This window comes from Urocitellus parryii, chromosome 5, assembly GCF_045843805.1.
Source record: "Urocitellus parryii isolate mUroPar1 chromosome 5, mUroPar1.hap1, whole genome shotgun sequence".
NCBI lineage: Eukaryota > Metazoa > Chordata > Mammalia > Rodentia > Sciuridae > Urocitellus > Urocitellus parryii.
Genome location: NC_135535.1, coordinates 97,414,232 through 97,437,973, shown reverse-complemented (window position 1 = coordinate 97,437,973; position 23,742 = coordinate 97,414,232). Strand labels below are relative to the sequence as shown.

General features: G+C 36.9%; 1 protein-coding gene across 1 annotated transcript in view; it reads right to left on the bottom strand.

Moving 5' to 3' along the window:
- The window catches only part of Lrp6 (LDL receptor related protein 6), a 180,430-nt gene that overhangs the window by 9,951 nt on the left and 146,737 nt on the right, over positions 1-23,742 (bottom strand). Inside the window, exons 18-20 of the mRNA XM_026412107.2 lie at positions 5,816-6,052; positions 4,433-4,543; positions 815-1,045 (exon numbers count right to left, since the gene is read on the bottom strand). Coding sequence (XP_026267892.1) covers positions 815-1,045; positions 4,433-4,543; positions 5,816-6,052 — 579 coding nt within the window. The remainder of the gene's footprint in view (positions 1-814; positions 1,046-4,432; positions 4,544-5,815; positions 6,053-23,742) is intronic.

Genomic DNA, 23,742 nt, shown 5'->3' with positions numbered 1-23,742 from the left:
AAACATTGCTGGAATCAAAACTAGCAACTTTAAAGAAAAAATTCTATTTCTTCCAAGTAGCTTCCCTAAATTTCACATCCAGAAAATTGGTATAGCACCAAGAAAACACTATCATAATCAGCTTAACTACCATGATTATTTACTTAATAGTTATACCCAAAATATGTTCCTATTTTCAGGTCTTTGGCCAGGAACCTCCTCTTCATATTCATTAAAAGGAAGGCTTCTTTTCACTAAGGGCACCAGAAAACACTGAAATGTAAGTTACATTTCCCTTGAGCAATAGTGCCTACCCAAGAATAAAACTTCTGGCTATTTGGCTATGCCTAAATCAGTCCTAGTCCTACTATCATCTGTTAAGTCAGAGAAAACATAAAACAATATATCCCTCCCTTCAGTCACCCACTTATTTCTGAATCTTTGTCTGCTGAAGGGAAGTCTACCTATTTGGTGACTTTTTATTCCTGGGCTCAAGAGTAAGAGGTTTCCTGGTAGTTATGAACCTGAAGAATGTATGTTTATAACTCTTCACCAAAGGATTGGCTGATTCGCTTTCAGGAGCATGCCTCCAGAGGATAGAGGACTCAGAGCTTACAGATATATTTGCTTTATATCCTTTGCAAATTTCTACCAAACTCTTTGTGTAAAAGAGAACGTGCAAGAAGTAAACAAGAACATTGTTCTTATAATTTTTTAAAAACCCCAAATAATCTAGTTTCAAAGAAAACCTAGGTAATATTCTGTTTCCACAAAAGAGACTTAATAATCTTGCCAGGATCTAAGACTTGATTTTCATGGATCAGTCTTAACTCACCTGGAAGAGATCCTGACAGAGAACTTGGGTGTGGCACATAACCAAGAGGCACAGAAGCTGGTCCATGAACCACATAGTCATTAGTCATAGTTTCCCCATCTCCCTTCATACGTGGACACAACATCCTCTGGCAGATAAAGTATATTGTTCCAGACACAAAAATGGTAACAATTACTCCAATAACTGAACCAACTGTGTTAGTGGCCTGTGGTGCTGGCTCTTCAGTTGGATCTAAAATGGAGAATATTGTGTAGTTATCTAATAGAAAAATAACTGTATATTCAAAATAGCAAATAAAAAGAGGGTTTACTAACAATGTGAAACTATAAAATTAATGAATACAACTCACATATTTTTATTTTATGAATCCATATATATACCATGCTCCATGAAAATAAGAATGTCATCATTAGGAATCAAAATGAACCACATTAAGTGAAGACAGAAATAAAATAGATTGGTAAGTATAACTATAAACTGACAGAAACAAAGATGGCAAATATAAATTTAAACATTAAGAAGCTTTAAATTCATAAACAGATAAAAGTGACTTTTTTCTATGTATCATAAAAACCTACGGTTTCTTCTGGAATTTCAACATTATATGCCAGAAGGCATGGACCTAGAAAAGTCATCAAATGTTTTGAATTGGAATGCTGAAGAAGCCCAAAACAGCTCTGAGCACATGCTGGAGTTTAGGTTTTAATGATGACATTTAGGCCTAGTAAAGGAAAATTAGAAACTACAGATGATCCTGGGTTCCCAGAGCCAATAAGCTGCTATCCTCAGGCTGTCTATGTCTAGTTGCCTAAAGGCAAGAAACAGAGGTCTCTGATACCCAATTACTAGAGGATTCACAGAGAAAAGCTAGAGCACTAGAGAAGAATTCTGCCCAGGATATTCACCTTCCCTGGATCCCTCTAAGAAGCCTTTAAGAAGGAGAGAGCTTTTTTTTTTTTTTTTTTTTTTTTTTTTTTTTTTTTTTAATGCAGAGTATATCAACATCAGAGGTAGACAAAAAGAGCAAATGTACTTATCAAATTTAGAAGGGTTTCTATTTAGAGGGAAAAAGCTTCCATTCTGACTAGTTAACATATTTCACAGCTGCAGATCCTTTAATTTTTTTTTCTTTTGCTTCACCTTACTGTGAATCTCCCAAACACACAGCTAATTTAAATAGATTATATCAAAGAAATAAGGTGAAAATGATAGCACTAAGTTATATAATATATAGGGACTATCTGTTACAAATTTAGTCTGTGGAATCTGAGGCACATAATTGCTAAGCAGCAATCCCACCTTTTTTATTCATTTCTAGAACCTTAGTATTCCTTTCCAATGTCAAGCTTTAAGAAAAAAAATTATTTAAATCCACCACCCCCATTTCTAGGCTCTGGGCTATGTGTAACTCACCGAATTCAGGCCTTCTACCCTCGCCACAGCACTAAAAACTGCTGTAAGAAAGGTCAAAGTTCCTCCATTTGCCATTCTCTTTAAACTTCATCTCACTGACCCCTCTACACATTCAATAATGCTGGATTCTGTTTTTTTCTCAAAAATGTCTGATCAATATCCTTCAAAGACACCACTCTTCCAGTTTTATTATTTCTGATTATTCTTTTTCTCCATTTTTTTGGTTGTTTCATTCCTGTCAATTGTGTTTACTTGAGATCTATCACCTAATATTTTCCTCCTCTATCTACTCTCCTAGGAGATTTTGTCTATTGCCACAGCTTTAATTATTATCAATAAAACAAAGAGTGCCAGATCCTCTTGAGCCATATATCAACAATTTCCTAATAGCTTCAATGGGATATCCCATGGTTATCTTTAATGCAAACATATCCCAAAATGAATTCACCATTACTACCATTTGTTGTTTCTCTCACATTCCAGAGGTGAAACACATCACAAATGAAAGAAACAGTGTAATACAGGACAATGAAGAGTGGTGGGGTCTGTGGCAAGCTGTGAAGTGCATGTCTACCTAAAGGCATTTAGGCTAAATTAAAAACAAAAATAAATTAACAAAAACCATTTCATCAACTAAACATCACACCTACATCCAGGATAGGGTTCAGTATTTCAGTTTTCAGTTCCTGCTATTTAACTTAGTTAATGACTCCACTCAATAAGGTATCCATGGATCATCTTAAACTTGTCAGCTAAATCTAGGTGGTTACCGAATCCTTTTTATTCCAATTCTAAAATAACTCTGAAATCTATTCCTTCTTTTAACACCACTGCTCTTGTTTTTGATTTAGATCTTATCTTCTGTCTAAACTACCTCTTAAGCACTTTTAAATTACAGACTACAAGTCATTAGTAGATGATAAAAACAATTTAGTGGGTTGCAAGCAGCATTTAAAAAAAAAGAAAGAAAATATTGGGATTCAATTGACATCATATGGGTTCATACTGCTGTGTGACACTTTTGTTTATGCATATAATCACATCTTTGTATTCCTCTTGATGTAATCCAAAGCAGTCTGAAAACAACCAACCTAAATGACTTCCCTGCCTACAATCTTATCACCTCCAATATACCTGAAATATCATATCTAATATAGCCTTTATGTATTTATTGATTTATGTAGTCATGCAGATCCTTTTCTTAGAATTTTCAATGATTCTCCATTGTGAGTGGAATATTGCCTAGGCAATAGAGACAACTCTGGGAACCTTGCTGCAGGTACAATGTTCTCAGCACAGGGCAGCAAATCATTATTGAATCAATGAGTAGATTCTAAAAGTCTTAGTAAACATTCCACTTGAACTTTTATTGATTTGAGATAGACACATGTTACAGCATTGGTTAACAGTAATGAACCTTGAAGAAACTACAGGCTGTTCAGCCAAGGGTCTCTAAGTCTCCAGGAATGTCTAAGCATCCTCAGGCTGCATTTAAAAAAAACTCTTAAATTTTTCTAGCCATTGAAAACCTGGTGGAAACACTTAGAGAAACAATAATCAACTGTTAAGCAGGGAATAATGTTCAGTAACTAAGTTGAGACCACTAACATTTCATCCTATCTAAATTATTAGAGATGTTTATGATTTTTTAGTTGTGGCACAACTATGCTTATTCATTCCTGGTGCTTTATGAAATACTTCTGTGAATATTTTTGTGCATAAGAAAATTGTTCTTTATATATATATTTTAGTTGTAGATGGACACTACACCTTTATTTTGTTCACTTATTATTATGTGGTGTGATCAAACCCAGGGCCTCACACATCCTAGGCAAGTGCTCTACCATTGAGCTACAAAAAACTAGACCAGAAGATTGCTATCTTCAAGAAATTATTAGAGGGCTGGGGTTGTGGCTCAGTGGCAGAATGCTCACCTAGCATGCACGAGGCACTGAGTTTGATCCTCAGCACCACATAAATGTAAAATAAGGATATTGTGTCCATCTAAAACTTAGGAATAAATATTAAAAAAAAGAAATTATTAGAAACAAAACAAAGAAATCTTGGCACATATAACGAGCTTAATATTAGTACTTAATAAGAAAATCTTGATAATAAACACATAAGGAAAATGGAAAAGTATTTTAAAGGTTTTCAAGTTTTCCCTTGAGAGTAAATTATAAATAAAGTTTTATTCCTACTTACAGCAATCCAGTTCATCAGATTTATCACTGCAATCCACATTATGATCACATTTCTTATGCTTTCCAATGCACTGACCATTGGCACAGCGAAACTGATCAATTAAACAAAGCACTGAAAAAAATGCAAATAGTTTTCTTATTTTTAGCATTATATAAAGCCAAATTTTGGCAAGAGTTCAAAGGTGCTTTCTGAATACAAATGAAAAATACATTAAACTTTTACACATACTCTAAATGTTTTCTGGGGATTCCCATTGATACAAAGAAAAGAATGGCAGAAACGGAACCCAACAGGAAATTTCTTACTTTGTTCTTAAATTCCTTTCACTGCAATAAATTTTCCTTGTTTACCCTGGAGAATTCTAGAGAACTTATTTGTACTGTGTAAGGCTAGTGAGGGAAAGAGAGGAAAAAAAAAATTTAGATTGTAGTAAGTAAATCTATGAAATCAGGGTTCACAGAGACTATTTTTAAAATAGAGCCTAATATTTTGGTTCCATTTCTCAATTTTCAGAGCTTATAGACTGGATAAGGTTTGAGTATGTCCTCAAAAGATTCATGTACATGTTAGCAGCATGGTCTTCAGTATGACATGGTGTTGAGGTGGAGGAACCTTGAGGAGCCTATTTAGGATGTCACTGGGGCCTTGTGCTCAGAATGGATTAAGGTAGCTGGCATGGAACTTTGAGTTAGTTCTCCAGACAGGTTGTTATGAGAACAAATCTGGCCACTCTCCTTGCTCTGGCTTCCTATCTTGGGATGTGATTTTTTCTTCTCACAAGTACTCCTCTATTGTGCTGCCACCTGCCACCTTCACCCAACTGATATGCCAGCACCATACCCTTGAACCTCTAGAATTATGAGCTAAATAAACCTTTTTCTAAAATTACCCAGCCTTAGGTATTTCATTAAAGTTAGAAAAAACTGACTAAACACATTTATTAATCAGTAAAACCTTACGTGTGTGAAATGAATTCAAGTAATTTGGAACATGGTATTATGTTCATGGTATGTTCAAACATACTAGAAACACCCCAAAATCTCCCACCAGTATTTACACTGGATTTTTTAAATATTTGTTTTTTTAGTTTTAAGTGGACACAATATGTTTTTTTAAAATTGTTTTTTAGTTGTAGTCGGACACAATACCTTTATTTTACTTATTTTTATATGATGCTAAGGATGGAACCCAGGGCCTCTAACGCTAAGCCATAATCCCAGCCCAACACAATGTCTTTATTTTATATTTATGTGGTGCTGAGGATCAAACCCCATGCCTCATGCATGCTATGTGAGTACTCTATACCACTGAGCCACAACCCCAGACCTGCAATGAATTGTAAACAACTTTATGGAAAAAGAATTTTCTGAGAAGTTTGATTACCTTCACAATTCTTCTCATCTGATTTATCCTGGCAATTTGCATCTCCATTGCATCGGAGGGCACCATCAATACACTGCCCACTGGCACATTGGAACTGGGACTCTGAGCATACAGGACAATTGAGTTCATCACTGTGGTCTTCACATTCAGTAAACCCATCACACCGCCAAGCCACAGGGATACAGTCAATTTCCCCAGTGAAACAAGTAAACTGCTGAGGAGAACATGTTGGGGGTTCTTCAAATGAAAAAGGAGGAGAAACAAAAGCATAGCAAAGGTCAAACATCTATACTCAAATGAATTCATTTAATAATTAACATATACAAAGCACTTTATGATTTCAAACATAACCTAGGAAAATCACTATAATCACCAACCTCCAACTTTAAACAAATTTTTCTATTATTTGTTTGTGCTGCTTAAACTTGAACAAGGCCTTATGCATACTAGGCAATCACTGCACCACTGACCTATATTCCTAGCCCTCCAAACATTTTAAAGTTAGCCTAGAACTAATAACTTTCCTAGCTCTGAGGTTCTAGAGCGGTCCATGGTCTCCTCAGGATCCCTGACACCTCTTCAGTGGATATGCTAATGCTAGAACTATTTTAGCAATAGTTCTAAGTGTCATTTGCTTTTTTCACTACATTTGCACAGATGCTACAAAAGGAATGGTGAAACTGTTGGTATCTCGGCAGACTCAAGGCAATTGCACCAAGTTATACTGGCAGTTACTGTACTCTGCATAGCCACGAACCCACAGTTTAAGCAAAAAAAAAAAAAAAAAAAGCCAGTTTCAATTAAGAAGGTTTGTGATGAGCTAGGCATTGTTGTACACCTCTGTAATCCCAGTTACTTGAGAAGTCGAGACAGGAAGATTGTTAAATTCCTGGGCAACTCTGTGACACCCTGACTCAAAATAAATTGTTGCTTAGAGGTAGAATATTTCTGGGCTTAATATCCAGTATTTCAGGGAAAAATGTTTGTGAAGAATCAATAAACCTACATCCTGGGAACAAATCTTTACTCCTCATACTTCAGATAGAGCCCTAATATCCAAAGTATACAAAGAACTCAAAAAATTAAACAATAAGAAAGTGAATAACCCAATCAACAAATGGGCCAAGGACCTGAACAGACGCTTCTCAGAGGAGGACATACAATCAATCAACAAGTACATGAAAAAATGTTCACCATCTCTAGCAGTCAGAGAAATGCAAATCAAAACCACCCTAAGATACCATCTCACTCCAGTAAGATTGGCAGCCATTATGAAGTCAAACAACAACAAGTGCTGGCGAGGATGTGGGGAAAAGGGTACACTTATACATTGCTGGTGGGACTGCAAATGGGTGCAGCCAATTTGGAAAGCAATATGGAGATTTCTTGGAAAGCTGGGAATGGAACCACCATTTGACCCAGCTATTCCCCTTCTCGGTCTATTCCCTAAAGACCTAAAAAGAGCATGCTACAGGGACACTGCTACATCGATGTTCATATCAGTACAATTCACAATAACAAGACTGTGGAACCAACCTAGATGCCTTTCAATAGACGAATGGATAAAAAAAAAAATGTGGCATTTATACACAATGGAGTATTACTCTGCATTAAAAAATGACAAAATCATAGAATTTGGAGGGAAATGGATGGCATTAGAGCAGATTATGCTAAGTGGAGCTAGCCAATCCCTAAAAAACAAATGCCAAATGTTTTCTTTGATATAAGGAGAGTAACTAAGAACAGAGTTGGGAGGAAGAGCATGAGAAGAAGATTAACATTAAACAGGGGTGAGAGGTGGGAGGGAAAAGGAAAGAGAAGGGAAATTGCATGGAAATGGAAAGAGATCCTCATGGTTATACAAAATTACATAAGAGGAAGTGAGGGGAAAGGGGAAAAAAAACAAGGGGGAGAAATGAATTACAGTAGATAGGGTAGAGAGAGAAGATGGGAGGGGAGGGGATGGGGGATAGTAGAGGATAGGAAAGACAGCAGAATACAACAGACACTAGTATAGCAATATGTAAAACAGTGGATGTGTAACCGATGTGATGCTGCAATCTGTATACGAGGTAAAAGTGGGAGTTCATAACCCACTTGAATCAAAGTGTGAAATATGATATGTCAAGAACTATGTAATGTTTTGAACAACCAACAATAAAAATTAAAGAAAAAAAAAGAAAAAAAAGAAAATCCAAAAAAAAGAATCAATAAAAATATTAAATTTATTAATATCTTTTTATTTGTTCTTTATAGATATACATGACAGTAGGGTATATTTTGACATATTATACATACATACATGGAGTATAACTTATTCTAATTAGGAACCCATTCTTGTGGTAAAATCAAATTCTGAGTGCATGTCTCTTCAATACCATTTGATGAACTGGAAATAACCAAAAAGCTCATGTTGCAAACATAAGCATAACAGTTTCTAGGGGAAAAGCCTTTCTCGAATGGTAAGCACAAATCAAAATGGAGGAGGGGCAAGCAGAAAAAATCAAAGTGATAGAGTGCCAGGGATCCCAGCAGCCTGCAGCAGGGCCCCGGAGATCCAGGCCAACTGATTCGCGTGGCCTGCCCTGCGGCTACAGAAGGCGTGGCGCCTCAGTGAAGCCATTAATTGGCAAGCAGGGAGGTTAGGGAAGGCCATTAGGTGGAATCCCACCAGCCAAGCCCACACGGACCCTTGGGCCGAGCACGGGATCTCAGAAGGGGAAGGAAGCGGTACAGTCCCATCCCCCACAGCGGACACTCCGCCGAGGCAGTCAGCGGCCACCATCCGGGAAAGCTGAAGGATACACCGCCACTCTCCTTCAGAGTGCAACATCAAAACAGCGGACACTCCATCCAGGCAGTCAGCGGCCACCATCCGGGAAAGCTGAAGAATACACCACCACTCTCCAACAGCTTGCAACATCAAAACAGCCAGCAGCAGGACCCCGGAGATCCAGGCCAACTGATTCGCGCGGCCTGCCCCGCAGCTACAGAAGGCTTGGCGCCTCAGAGAAGCCATTAATTAGCAAGCAGGGAGGTTAGGGACTGCCATTAGGTGGAATCCCGCCAGCCAAGCCCACCGCCCACGCCCGGAACAGGCCCAGCGACCTGCCAGCATTGTAGTCACGACACCCCAATTGGAATAGGGACAGAGCAGAGCCGCCTTCCACTCCCGGAACAGGCCCAGAGAGCCGCCAGCGTGGTAGACACGACACCCCAATTGGAGTAGGGGCACAGCCGCCGCCCGCACCTGCAAGGGAGACTTTTCAAGTATACAAGAGCAACATAAATAAATAGGGGGTAAATTTCAAAACACAACAGTTGCACCAAGCAGAAAGAAATGCGAGCAGTATGAAAAGACAAGGAAAGAAAGGACCACAAGCAATGCAGGTCAACTCAACTTTAGAAGAGGTAATAGCTGCAACAGATGGAATATCAGATAAAGAGTTCAGGATATATATGCTTCAGATGATCTGGAGTCTCAAGGAAGACATGAGACAGCAAAATCAGACAATGAAAGATCACATTGACAAACAAATCCAGGAAGTAAAAGATCAATTTCACAGGGAGATAGAGGTAATAAAAAACAAACAAATTGAAATTCTAGAAATGCAGGAAACAATAAACCAACTTAAAAACTCAATTGAGAATACTACCAGCAGAGTAGATCACTTAGAAGAGAGAACATCAGACAATGAAGACAAAGTATTTCAACTGGAAAAGAACATAGACAGCTCAGCAAGTCTGCTAAGAAACCATGAGCAGAACATCCAAGAATTATGGGACAATATCAAAAGACCAAATTTAAGAGTCATTGGGATACAGGAAGGCACAGAGCTCCATTCCAAAGGAATAAACAGTCTATTCAGTGAAATAATACGAGAAAACTTCCCAGAATTGAAGATTGAGACAGAATCCCAAATCCTAGAAGCCTACAGGACGCCGAATGTGCAAAATCATAAGAGATCCACACCTAGACACATTATAATGAAGATGTCCAATATACAGAATAAGGAGAGAATTTTAAAAGCTGCAAGAGAAAGAAAGCAGATTACATTTAGGGGTAAACCAATCAGGATAACAGCTGATCTCTCAACACAGACTCTGAAAGCTAGAAGATCCTGGAATAACATATTTCAAACACTGAAAGACAATGGGCTCCAACCAAGAATCGTGTATCCGGCGAAATTAAGCTTCAGGTTAGAAGATGAAATTAAAACCTTCCACAATAAACAAAAGTTAAAAGAATTCGCAGCTAGAAAACCATCTCTTCAAAAAATCCTTGGCAAAACATTACAGGAAGAGGAAATGGAAAACAACATTGAAAACCAACAATGGGAGGTAGGACAGTAAAGGGGGGAAAGTAGTCAAAGAGGATAACAAATCAGGTTTAGTAACATCAATAAACAAATATGGATAGAAGAACAAACCATATCTCAATAATAACCCTAAATGTTAATGGCTTAAACTCACCAATTAAGAGACACAGGCTAGTAGAATGGATCAAAAAACAAGACCCAACAATATGCTGTCTACAGGAGACGCATTTGATAGGAAAAGATATACATAGACTGAAGGTGAAAGGTTGGGAAAAATCATATCACTCATATGGACCGCGGAAACAAGCAGGAATGTCCATACTCATATCTAATAAAATAGATTTCAAGCCAAAGCTAATCAAAAGGGATATAGAAGGACACTTCATACTGCTCAAGGGAACCATACAACAACAAGACATAACAATCATAAATATATATGCCCCAAATAATGGTGCAGCTGTATTCATCAAGCAAACTCTTCTCAAGTTCAAGAGTCTAATAGACCAACATACAATAATCATGGGAGACTTCAACACACCTCTCTCACCACTGGACAGATCTTCCAAACAAAAGTTAAATAAGGAAACTATAGAACTCAATAACACAATTTACAACCTAGACTTAATTGACATATATAGACTATACCACCCAACATCAAGTAGCTACACTTTTTTCTCAGCAGCACATGGAACCTTCTCAAAAATAGACCATATACTATGTCACAGGGCAACTCTTAGACAATACAAAGGGGTAGAGATAATACCATGCATCTTATCTGATCATAATGGAATGAAACTGAAAATCAATGATAAAAGAAGAAAGGAAAAAGCAAGCATCACCTGGAGAATGAACAATAGGTTGCTGAGTGATCAATGGGTTTTAGAAGACATCAAGGAGGAAATTAAAAAATTCCTAGAGTTAAATGAAAACACAGACACAACATATCGGAATCTATGGGACACATTGAAAGCAGTTCTAAGAGGAAAATTCATTGCTTGGAGTTCATTCCTCAAAAAAAGAAAAAACCAACAAATAAATGATCTCATACTTCATCTCAAAATCCTAGAAAAAGAAGAGCAAAACAACAGCAAAAGAAGTAGAAGGCAAGAAATAATTAAAATCAGAGCTGAAATTAATGAAATTGAAACAAAAGAAACAATTGAAAAAATTGACAAAACTAAAAGCTGGTTCTTTGAAAAAATAAATAAAATTGACAGACCCTTAGCCATGCTAACGAAGAGAAGAAGAGAGAGAACTCAAATTACCAGCATACGGGATGAAAGAGGCAATATCACAACAGACACTTCAGAAATACAGAAGATAATCAGAAATTATTTTGAATCCTTATACTCCAATAAAATAGAAGATAGTGAAGGCATAGATAAATTCCTTGAGTCCTATGATCTGCCCAGATTGAGCCAGGAGGATATAGACAACCTAAACAGACCAATAACAATAGAGGAAATAGAAGAAACCATCAAAAGACTACCAACTAAGAAAAGCCCAGGACCGGATGGGTATACAGCAGAGTTTTACAAAACCTTTAAAGAGGAACTAACACCAACACTTTTCAAGCTATTTCAGGAAATAGAAAAAGAGGGAGAACTTCCAAATTCATTCTACGAGGCCAACATCACCCTGATTCCGAAACCAGACAAAGACACATCAAAGAAGGAAAACTACAGACCAATATCTCTAATGAACCTTGACGCAAAAATCCTCAATAAAATTCTGGCGAATCGGATTCAAATACATATCAAAAAAATTATACATCATGATCAAGTAGGATTCATCCCTGGGATGCAAGGCTGGTTTAATATACGGAAATCAATAAATGTTATTCACCACATCAATAGACTTAAAAATAAGAACCATATGATCATCTCAATAGATGCAGAAAAAGCATTCGACAAAGTACAGCATCCCTTTATGTTCAAAACTCTAGAAAAATTAGGGATAACAGGATCATTCCTCAACATTGTAAAAGCAATCTATGATAAGCCACAGGCCAGCATCATTCTGAACGGAGAAAAATTGAAGGCATTCCCTCTAAAATCTGGTACAAGACAGGGATGCCCTCTCTCACCACTTCTGTTCAACATAGTCCTCGAAACACTGGCCAGAGCAATTAGTCAAAAGAAATTAAAGGCATAAAAATAGGAAAAGAAGAACTTAAATTATCACTATTTGCAGATGATATGATTCTATACCTAGCAGACCCAAAAGGGTCTACAAAGAAGCTATTAGAGCTAATAAATGAATTCAGCAAAGTGGCAGGATATAAGATCAACACGCATAAATCAAAGGCATTCCTGTATATCAGCGACAAATCCTCTGAAACGGAAATGAGGACAACTACTCCATTCACAATATCCCCCCAAAAAATAAAATACTTGGGAATCAACCTAACAAAAGAGGTGAAAGATTTATACAATGAAAATTACAGAACCCTAAAGAAAGACATAGAAGATGACCTTAGAAGATGGAAAAACATACCCTGCTCATGGATAGGCAGAACTAACATCATCAAAATGGCGATATTACCAAAAGTTCTCTATAAGTTCAATGCAATGCCAATCAAAATCCCAACAGCATATCTTGTAGAAATAGATAAAAGAATCATGAAATTCATATGGAATAATAAAAGACCCAGAATAGCAAAAACAATACTAAGCAGGAAGTGTGAATCAGGCGGTATAGCGATACCAGACTTCAAACTATACTACAGAGCAATAGTAACAAAAACAGCATGGTACTGGTACCAAAACAGGCGGGTGGACCAATGGTACAGAATAGAGGACACAGTAACCAATCCACAAAACTACAACTATCTTATTTTTGATAAAGGGGCTAAAAGCATGCAATGGAGGAAGGATAGCATCTTCAACAAATGGTGCTGGGAAAACTGGAAATCCATTTGCACCAAAATGAATCTGAATCCCTATCTCTCGCCGTGCACAAAAGTTAACTCAAAATGGATCAAGGAGCTTGATATTAAATCAGAGACACGGCATCTGATAGAAGAAAAAGTTGGTTATGATCTACACGCTGTGGGATCGGGCTCCAAATTCCTCAATAGGACACCCATAGCGCTAGAGTTAACAAATAGAATCAACAAATGGGACTTACTCAAACTAAAAAGTTTTTTCTCAGCAAAAGAAACAATAAGAGAGATAAATAGGGAGCCTACATCCTGGGAACAAATCTTTACTCCACACACTTCAGATAGAGCCCTAATAACCAGAATATACAAAGAACTCAAAAAATTAGACAATAAGATAACAAATAACCCAATCAATAAATGGGCCAAGGACCTGAACAGACACTTCTCAGAGGAGGACATACAATCAATCAACAAGTACATGAAAAAATGCTCACCATCGCTAGCAGTCAGAGAAATGCAAATCAAAACTACCCTAAGATACCATCTCACTCCAGTAAGACTGGCAGCCATTAGGAAGTCAAACAACAATAAGTGCTGGAGAGGATGCGGGGAAAAGGGCACTCTTGTTCATTGCTGGTGGGACTGCAAATTGGTGCAGCCAATTTGGAAAGCAGTATGGAGATTTCTCGGAAAGCTGGGAATGGAACCACCATTTGACCCAGCTATTCCCCTTCTCGGTCTATTCCCTAAAGCCCTAACAAGAGCATGCTACAGGGACACTGCTACATCGATGTTCATAGCAGCTCAATTCACGATAGCAAGACTGTGGAACCAGCCTAGATGCCCTTCAATAGATGAATGGATAAAAAAAAATGTGGCATTTATACACTATGGAGTATTACTCTGCATTAAAAAATGACAAAATTATAGAATTTGGAGGGAAATGGATGGCATTAGAGCAGATTATGCTAAGTGAAGCTAGTCAATCTTTAAAAAACAAATACCAAATGACTCCTTTGATATAAGGGGTGTAAACAAGGACAGGGTAGGGACGAAGAGCTTGAGAAGAAGATTTACAGTAAACAGGGATGAGAGGTGGGAGGGAAAGGGAGTGAGAAGGGAAATTGCATGGAAATGGAAGGCGATCCTCAGGGTTATACAAAATGTCATATAAGAGGTAAGGAGGGGTAAGTCAAGAGAATACAAATGGAAGACATGATTTACAGTAGAAGGGGTAGAGAGAGAAAAGGGGAGGGGAGGGGAGGGGAGGGGAGGGGGGATAGTAGACAATAGGACAGACAGCAGAATACATCAGACACTAGAAAGGCAATATGTCAATCAATGGAAGGGTAACTGATGTGATACAGCAATTTGTATACGGGGTAAAAGCGGGAGTTCATAATCCACTTGAATCAAACCGTGTAATATGATGTATTAAGAACTATGTAATGTTATGAACGACCAATAAAAAAAAAAAAAAAAGAAAAAAAAATTCAGCTAAGAGCCAGAAAAAAAAAATAAATTACATATTTTAAAACATAAAAAAAAAAAATTAATCATAGACTGATTTTAATTTCTAATATTAAATTTATCAGTGCTTTCCCTTTTATACCTTTTATATTTTATTTCTTAGCTTAAAATTCTTTTCTGTGACAATGTTGTCTTCTGTATATTTTTTAAAGTGCTAAGTTTTGTTTTTTTCACATGTAAGTTTTTAATGCATTGGAATTGGGTATTAATTAAAAATATAATTTCATCTTCTAAAAAAAAAAAAACAAATCAAAATGGAATACTTTTACTTGAAAGAGTAACTGATAAAACTATAGCTAATTACATTTGGTTATTAGGCAAGAATTTTTTAAAGAATGAACCAAATGAGCCTGTTTCTTTCTAATATTTGTGGCAAATTACATTAAATCACTATAATCACCAATCTCCAACTTAATTTCTAATTGAAATTACATTTTGAAAAACTTGTATCTATACAACACTTTTATCTTGACAGATTCCCAGTACCTTTTTTCTGATGAGACTGGTGGTAATATTAACAAATGTGATTTGTTTGTGTGTATGTGTGTTTGTGTGTTACTGGGGACCAAACCCAGGAGTCTTCTATATTCGAGCTCCATTTCTAGCCATCTTTTTTTTTTTCTTTTTTAAAATCTATCTGTCCATCCGTTCGTCCTCTGCGTGTCTATTTATCTACCTTGAGATGGGTCTTGCTAAATTGCCATGGTTGGCCTTGAACTTTGATCCTCTTGCTTCAGCTTTCCAAGTTCTGGGATTATAGGCATGTGTCACCATACCCAACTAACAAATGTTATTTTTTTGATATCATATGGTAAAATGGGTCAAAATGGGTGAAAATTTTTTAATGAAATTCTAATATTTCCAAATGATCAAGGGATAAAGTCATGCCTAGGTAAAAATATCCATACATCCATTCAGAGTACAAAATACATCTATGCTTTTTTGTTTGTTTGTTTAAAGTGACTTGCTATGTTGCCCAAACTCCTGGACTCAAGAAGTCTTCCTGCCTTAGTCTTCTGTGTAGCATGGACTACAGATGTGTGCTACCTTACCCAGTCAGATCAGTTCATTTTAATATAACAGATCATTAAAAGTTAATTGATAATGGTTTCAAATTCTGCACTGCAACTAAACCTAAAGGAAGCTATCACTTGTAAAGATTTGGTATAGAATCCCAGATAAATATCCATAATTATATGAAAAGGCTATTGTTGTAGTCTATTCTTCCAACTATGTATCTGTTGTAAGACTACTATTTTATTCATATATTTAGACCAAAACTACATATCACAACAGAATAAATGCATAGTGGACATTAGAATCTCGTCCAATTTTAAAAAGACTTACAAAAACATAAAACTTCTCACCAAAATTATTTTGCCTTAAAAAGTTAATTTTTAAATCTTTGATTTAAAAGCATATAAAGGTTTATTATTATTACTTTTAATAGATTTTAAAGTTCTTAGTTTTAAATTCTGGTACAGTAAATATAAACACAACATATAAAAACAACCTCTCTAGGGTCCTCAATTTTTTAAAACAATTTTTTTTAGTTGTAGCTGAACACAATACCTTTATTTTATTTATTTTTATGTGGTGCTGAGGATCAAACCCAGTGTCTCACACATGCTAGGCAAGTGCTCTACCACTGAGCCACAACCCCAGCCCCTCAATTTTTTTAAAATGTAAAAATATACCAAGAACAAATAGTTTAAGTGCAGAAATTAAAGCTAAATTTCCTTGTTTTTATAAATGAGGAAACTAAGTGGAGCTAAGTGACTGCCCAAGGTCAGAGAGCTTCTTATAAAATAATGGATGATTAAAAAAAAAAGAGAGAGATAAGAAGGCTATGCCCTTATTTCTAGCACATTTCTTTAAAACTTATCTGTTAAGTTTTCTAGGAAACACACAACTTCATTATGTGACCATGAATCAGAAAACTCTATCTTTAAAACAGAATATTACAGATTATAGGTGAACATTTTACCTGGAAAATCTCAAGAATTCTTTTCTAAGAGCCTATTATGTATTCAGCAACTACGGTAGACCATACAGTGAATTAAAAATACATAAAATATGATCCATGTCCTAAAATAGTTTTTAATTTGGTTTTAGATAGGAACTAATAAACATAAAACTGATAGCATTACTCTGAAGTGTATGTCATGAAAACTGTGGTAACAAGTGCTGTAATTCCAAAAAAGAGGAGACAAGAACAGCTGGCAAAGTTTTTGTAGATTTCCAGGAGACCAGATGCTAGGCAAGTGCTCTGCTATGAGACACATATAAGATTTAGGATAGGCATGCAAGAAGAGAAATATATCCCTGAAATATCAGAAGAAAAGCCACAGAAGCAAATAAAAAAAAAACATTCCACAGTAGTTCTCAACCTCAAAACAGTCAAACAAAAATATTGAAGAGTAAGCAAGTTGAGAAGAAATACAAAATGAGATGGAGAGGTTAAGACAGGTTCAGATGAAACAATGTTTTAAGAGTGAAGTAGAGGAATTTAGATTTTATCTTTATCTCCACTATAAAATCAATACTAAATTACAAAAATATTTGCATACAAATTTTCATTGCAGTTTCAGTCTAAATAATCCAAAATTGAAAACAATTTAAATGCCTCCGAGGAGAGTAATAAATTGGGTATTGTATAATGTACTATACAGAAATAGAAAACATAAATTACCAATACTCAAATTTTATGTACTCTTAAAATATACCATGCAGGAAACCTAGACACAAAAAAGTTACATATAATAATTCCATTGCCCAAGGAAAGGCAAAACTAGTCTATGGAGCTAGAAATCACAACAGTGGTTACTTATGGAAGAAGATAAGAAAGGAACATGAAAGTATTAACTTATTTTTGCAGCATTAGAGACTTAACCAAGGGCCTTGCCCATGCTAGGCAAGCTCTCTGCTATGAGACACAAGCTCTAGCCTGAGAGTACTTTTCTCAATGGCAAAATTCTATATTTTGATTTGGGCGTTGTCATAGTTGTACACTTTTCCAAAACGTATTAATTAACCAATTCAATATACACATTAAAATAACCACAAACGAAAAATGAAAACAAAAGCCCTTTTCTAACTGGAAGATGAGATCCTTGATTCAGTTTTATCTGTTATTAACATAAAGGAACTTTTTCTAGGATTTGACTTTTAAAGTAACAGGCACTCTGATATGGAAACCTATGATTTTGTTGTTTTTGTTGTAGTGAAACATACGTGACATAAAATTTACCAATTTAACCATTTCAAAATATATAGTTCAGTGGCATTAAATAGATTCACATTATTGTGCAGTATTTGGTGTTTTTTTTTTTTCCCTCCCCCAAATAGCAGAGCTTAATTTCTACCATACATGGGTGGCCCTCTGATTACTTTTTTTTTTTTTCTCTTTAGACTGGGATTGAACCCAGGGTCACTTTACTATTGAGCTACATCTCCAGCCCTTTTTATGTTTTTGTTTTTGTTTTTTTTTTAATTTTGAGACAAGGTCTCACTCAATTGTTCAGGGTCTTGGTAAACTGCTCAGGTTGGCCTCAGACTTGTGGTCCTCCTGTCTCAGCCTCCCAAGCCACTGGGATCACAGGCATGTGCCACCAAGCCCAGCTTAATTACACTTTGGCTTGATTATACTCTATATTGAAGTTCTTCAAATCCCTATAGTTTAAAACTAACACCTGTGGCTGCTAATCAATACATGCATTACTTACATTTTAAAAAACTGAGCTCTCTGCTTTCCAGCCACCATAAGATGAGTAGCTTTCCCCCACCACACCCTTCGGCCATGATGTTCTGCCTCACCTAAGACCCACAGCAGTAGACTCTGCCAATCCTGGGCTAAACCTCTGAAATCAAGGAAGCCTGGAGGTAAAAGACAGTCAAGCCTCCAAAACACAGCCCTGAGGACTTGGGATATGGGAAGCCCCCTTGACAGACTTCTTTCTTTTGGGCATGCTGTGGCAGAATGTAAAACTGAGATAATAGTCTGAAGCTCCACAGAATACTCTTGCCTTGCCTGATTACTCAAATATTACCTTTTTTGAGAAAATTATGATAAATTCCTAATTCTGAGTTATCAGTCATGGTTCCCCAGAAAAAGAAAACCAATAGGAAACAAACTAGGTGCTCTTCAACAGATGAATGGATAAAGAAAATGTGGTACATATACACAACGGAATATTACTCAAACATAAAGAAGAAAGAGCGCTTGGGGATGTGGCTCAAGCGGTAGCGCGCTTGCCTGGCATGCGTGCGGCCTGGGTTCGATCCTCAGCACCACATACCAACAAAGATGTTGTGTCCGCCGAGAACTAAAAAATAAATATTAAAAATTCTCTCTCTCTCTCACTCTCTCTCCTCTCATACTCTCTCTTTAAAAATAAAGAAGAAAGAAATTACTGCATTTGCAAGTAAATGGATGCTACTGCAGTCTATCAGAAATAAGCCAGTTCCCAAAACCCCAAAGGATGAATGTTCTCTCTGAAATGCGGTTGCTGACCCACAATTATAGGGGTTAGGGAGGTGAGGGAGTGTTTGAAGGTCACTGGATTAGACAAGGGGAAAGAAGGGCAGGGAGGGGGGATAGAAATAGGAAAGACAGTATAATGAATCAGACATTATACTCTCTTATGTTCATGTATGAATACATGACCAGTGTATCTCCACATCATGTACAACCACAAAAATGGGAAGTTATACTCCGTATGTATGATACAACCATAAAAATGGGAAATTATACTCCATATGTATGATATGTCAAAATATATTCTACTGCCATGTATAACTAAAAAGGACAAAGAAAAAAGAAAACCAATAGGATGATTACATATACAAACAGATGAATTAAATAGTTAGATTATTTTAAAGAACTGTCACAGGATTATGGAGGTTTAGTGAGTCCAGAATCTGGTGGGGGAAATTAGCAGGGTGAAAACTCAGAAAACTACTCCAATTGGGTCCAGTGAACAAAGGCAGTATGTTGATGAACAAAATGAACTGTTGCTGCAGATGAACCCTGAATGCAAACTAGTGGCAGAATTTTATTGTTCCTTTTAATCTATTCAGGCCTTCAACTATTTAAGTGTGGCTAACCCACATTGTGGAGTGGATTAAAATCCAGTAATTTTATCTCCAGTTTATCTCATCCAAAAATGCCCTCACAGAAATATTCAGAATGTATGACCACTATCTAGGTATCATGGTCTGACCATGTTGACACATAAAAATAACCATCACACTTAGTATTACATTTTGTGATTATTTACAAACTGACTTTCATTTACTGATGTACCTACGACATTTCTATTTCAAATTGTAAAAGAATAAACGCTTTGTAAAAATAAAGAAAACATATCTATATACATTAAAGCAAAAAAACATTGACTAATTATAAAAAAATATACTAGATGAATAATTATTTGTAATGCATAGTATAAATTTTAACCTTTCTTAGCCACATTTCTAAGATCGGGTACTTGAAATCTTTCTGAACAATCTTTTATTCTATGATCTATTTTTTAAAAATAAATGGACCTTTATTTTATTTATTTATATGCGGTGCTGAGAATCGAACCCAGTGCCTCACACATGTGAGGCAAGTGCTCTACCACTGAGCCACAACCCCAGTACGACTATGATCTATTTTTTTCTTGTAACATTTCCTTCAGTTTTTTTCAGAGTTGCATTTTTGTGGCTAATAAATCATGGAAAATTCTACTAAAGGTAAATTATGGTCAATTTTTTTCCATAATAAAATACGTAAATAGTTTAACAGAGTTATGATCACAAGTACAGTCTTTTTGTTTCTGTGTAGATTAACATTTTTGACAAACATTTTCAGGAGACATCAAGTCATTTGTCATCATTTGTAATTATTTTTATTTTGGTACCAAGATTGAACCCAGGGGCACTTAACCACTGAGCAAGATCCCTAGCCATTTTCATTTTGAGAAAGAAACTGCTAAGTAACTAAGCCTGGCTTTGAACTTGTGATCCTCCTGCCTCAGCCCTCAGAGCCACTGGGATTACACCATGCTTGGCTCTTTGTGATTACTTTTTAATGTTTTATCAAATGTAAGTGTTTAAGAATACAGGAACTCTATGTTACTACATTCTAGTGGATAATATATCCAGTAAAAACAGAAGCTCCATTCTTTTTATAAGTCAAAATACTTAAAAGGGACAATTAGATTTCAAATTTAAATTTCACACACTATTTGAAGTCTCATTGTTCACTATGGTATGACTTTTTAGAGTAGCTTCTTTGTGGTGTGTCATACACATTGATGATTAAATAAATAATAAGTTGTACAGCTTGGTAAAATGTCACAAAGTTATCAATACCAATTTAACTACCACTCAGAAAAATTTCTGAGTTCCCAGATGTTCCCCTATATAGCTTTGTCATTATCACAGCTACTGTTTCAGCTGAGAAAAAAATAACTCTCTCCCACAAAGAGTTTTATTAAGCAGTGAAATATTATTTTATATGTATTGTTAATTGTTGATGGATCTTTGTTTTATTCATTTATATATGGTGCTGAGACCTGAACCTAGTGCCTCATACCACAACTCCAGCCCAAGCAGTGTAATAGTTAAGTAGTTTAGCATGTGTTTATGTGTGAGAGACGAAGTGACACAGACACAGTATACTCAATATCTATTTGATTATATTTCACAATGCCATCCACAGTAAGAAACACCAGGAGTAATACCTGCCTATTATTGTGTAACATCTGATCTACTTCTGTTTTGATGTGAAGATGATAAATTAGGTGAACTTATTAAATGAGTTCATTTATAAGGATGGACAGTGTAAGAATCAAATACTAGCATATGTGTAGATCCTTCACACAAAACCCAGAACAACCATTTAGAAAACCTAGTGCCAGCTATTCACAGAGTAATGTAGTGAAGTGGGTTCTCTTAGGTGCATGGCTATAGGGTGGCAGATTCCCAGAAATTTCATCAAGAAAGCTTTTCAAATAATTGAAATTGCTGGATGTGGAGAAAGCAATAAATCACTTTGGTTTTTTCCCCCTTGTCCTGAATTTAGAATGAAATGAATAATAAGACATGGAAAACAGTCTGATGGGAAGATAGTATTGACTTCAATACTGATAAAACTAATTGTAGAATATAGCTTTTGTTTCCAGGCCAAAGAACTTGATAAACTCACCCAAGTGAAACTCTGCTAAACATACATACTACCTAGGATAACTACCTTGAATGGGCAGAGAGGAAATAACAAAATTAATCCCCAGGGCTAGTATGTTCAATAGATAGCTTTGCTAATTCAAAAATATGGATCAATGGCTGTGAGACCTTTGTCAATGAATAACAAATACTTCACTATTTTCTATAGGGAGAGGAATAAAGAAGGAATGAGGAAAGAGACAGTGAGAAGGTCACTGTCAATCTGCAAAAGAAGCAAAACCAGAGGAATGGAGGTGGTTCTTAACATTAGTTGTTACATATAACCTCTGTACAGAGACTGAGTGTATGTATAAATGTTGCCTTGAATTAAATTAATGATTAAAAACCTCACAAGCCAGGCATGGTGGCTCACATCAGTAATCCCAGCAGCTCAAGGCTGACACAGGAGGATCATCAGTTTAAGGCCAGGCTCAGCAACTTAGCAATGCCCTAAGCAAATTAATGAGACCCTGTCTCAAAACTTAAAAATAAATAAGTAAATGAATGAATAAATAAATAAATAAATAAATAAATAAGGGCTGGGAATGTATCTTAATAGTTAAGTGCCCTGTATTCAATCCCAGGTACAAAACAAACAAACAAAACCCTACAGTAATCACATATGCCTTGATGAGAATGATGAATTTGTCCTCAGAATATAATGAATGAATTATCTGGAAAAAATTACTGTGCCTATGACTGATGGTCTATATAGTATTAAAATATTAATCATGTTAGCCTTTCAAATAATATATAGGCCTTGATAAATAATCTGACTCCAGATTCTCAGTAATTATACATTTCTCTCATTGACAATGCTAAGTAAAATTCTAAGGGTCTATCACAAATCAAAAGACAGGAAAAAGTGATTCTAATATTTATACTCGTAAACAAGAATAGTTGACCTTTATTCAATGTTACAATTTAAAATACATCAATAAAAGGCTGAAAACACAAACAATTGTATGGAAGGAAACAGTAACCATTAAGACAATTTTGGGAGATTGGGGAAGATGGCGGCGAAGGGAGTGCATCACCCCCGTGTACCGCGTCACTGTGCGGGAGAATGACGAGTTAGAACAGCTAAAAGCTATCTTGTTAGGAATTTCCAGCAAAATTGGGGTGCTCCAAAACCTAGTGGAAGGATTTTCATCACACGAGGATCAGCTACGGGGGCTCAAACTCGAGCGATTTGTCCGCATGGAGGGTCATGCTGCTTATTCAGCAAATCACCCCGCGGCTAGAATCTGCGGCGCACGCTGGGAAACCATGAGACAGCAATGCAAAGATACAGCGCTGCGGATTCTGTGGGCTCCTGCCAGCTGTGCAATCACTGTACTCAGTGCTGAATTCTGGGTCTGAGACAGGGGAAGGAAGCGGTCCAATTCGGTTCTCCACACCGGTTAGACCACAGAGGAAGCCAGCGGCCACCATCTTGGAGAGCTGACATTACCATCCCTGTTTTCGACTGATCGCAGCTCATTCAGCTATAGAACAGGTAATTTCAGGCTGCCATTCGCCTGTGTCTCGCAGACAAATTACTCAGGCTCAGTGTTAAAGAACCCATGGAAACTGCTTCTTGGAGTCTGTTCCTATCAGAACATACACCAAGCCGGGAGCGGCCAAATTCTGGCTCCCAGAACTGCTCTGGTCCAGGGCTAAAGAACCTGCGGAAACTGCTTCTTGGTCCGGGTCCTGCTGAATACTGTGGAGGCCAGAGGGGCAGAGCAGAGCCGCGGCCCGCACCCGGAACAGGCCCAGCGACCTGCTGGCGTGGCAGTCACGTCACCCCATTTGGAGTAGGGCCGAGCAGAGCCGCTGCCCGAGCCCGCAAGGTAGGCAGACCTGAGACCGACCAGCAAAACAGGCCCAGCGGCCTGCCGGTGTGGTAGGCACGTCACACCAATTAGAGTAGGTGCAGAGCACAGCCGCCACCTGCGCCTGGAACAGGCCCAGCGACCCACCGGCGTGGCAGTCACGTCACC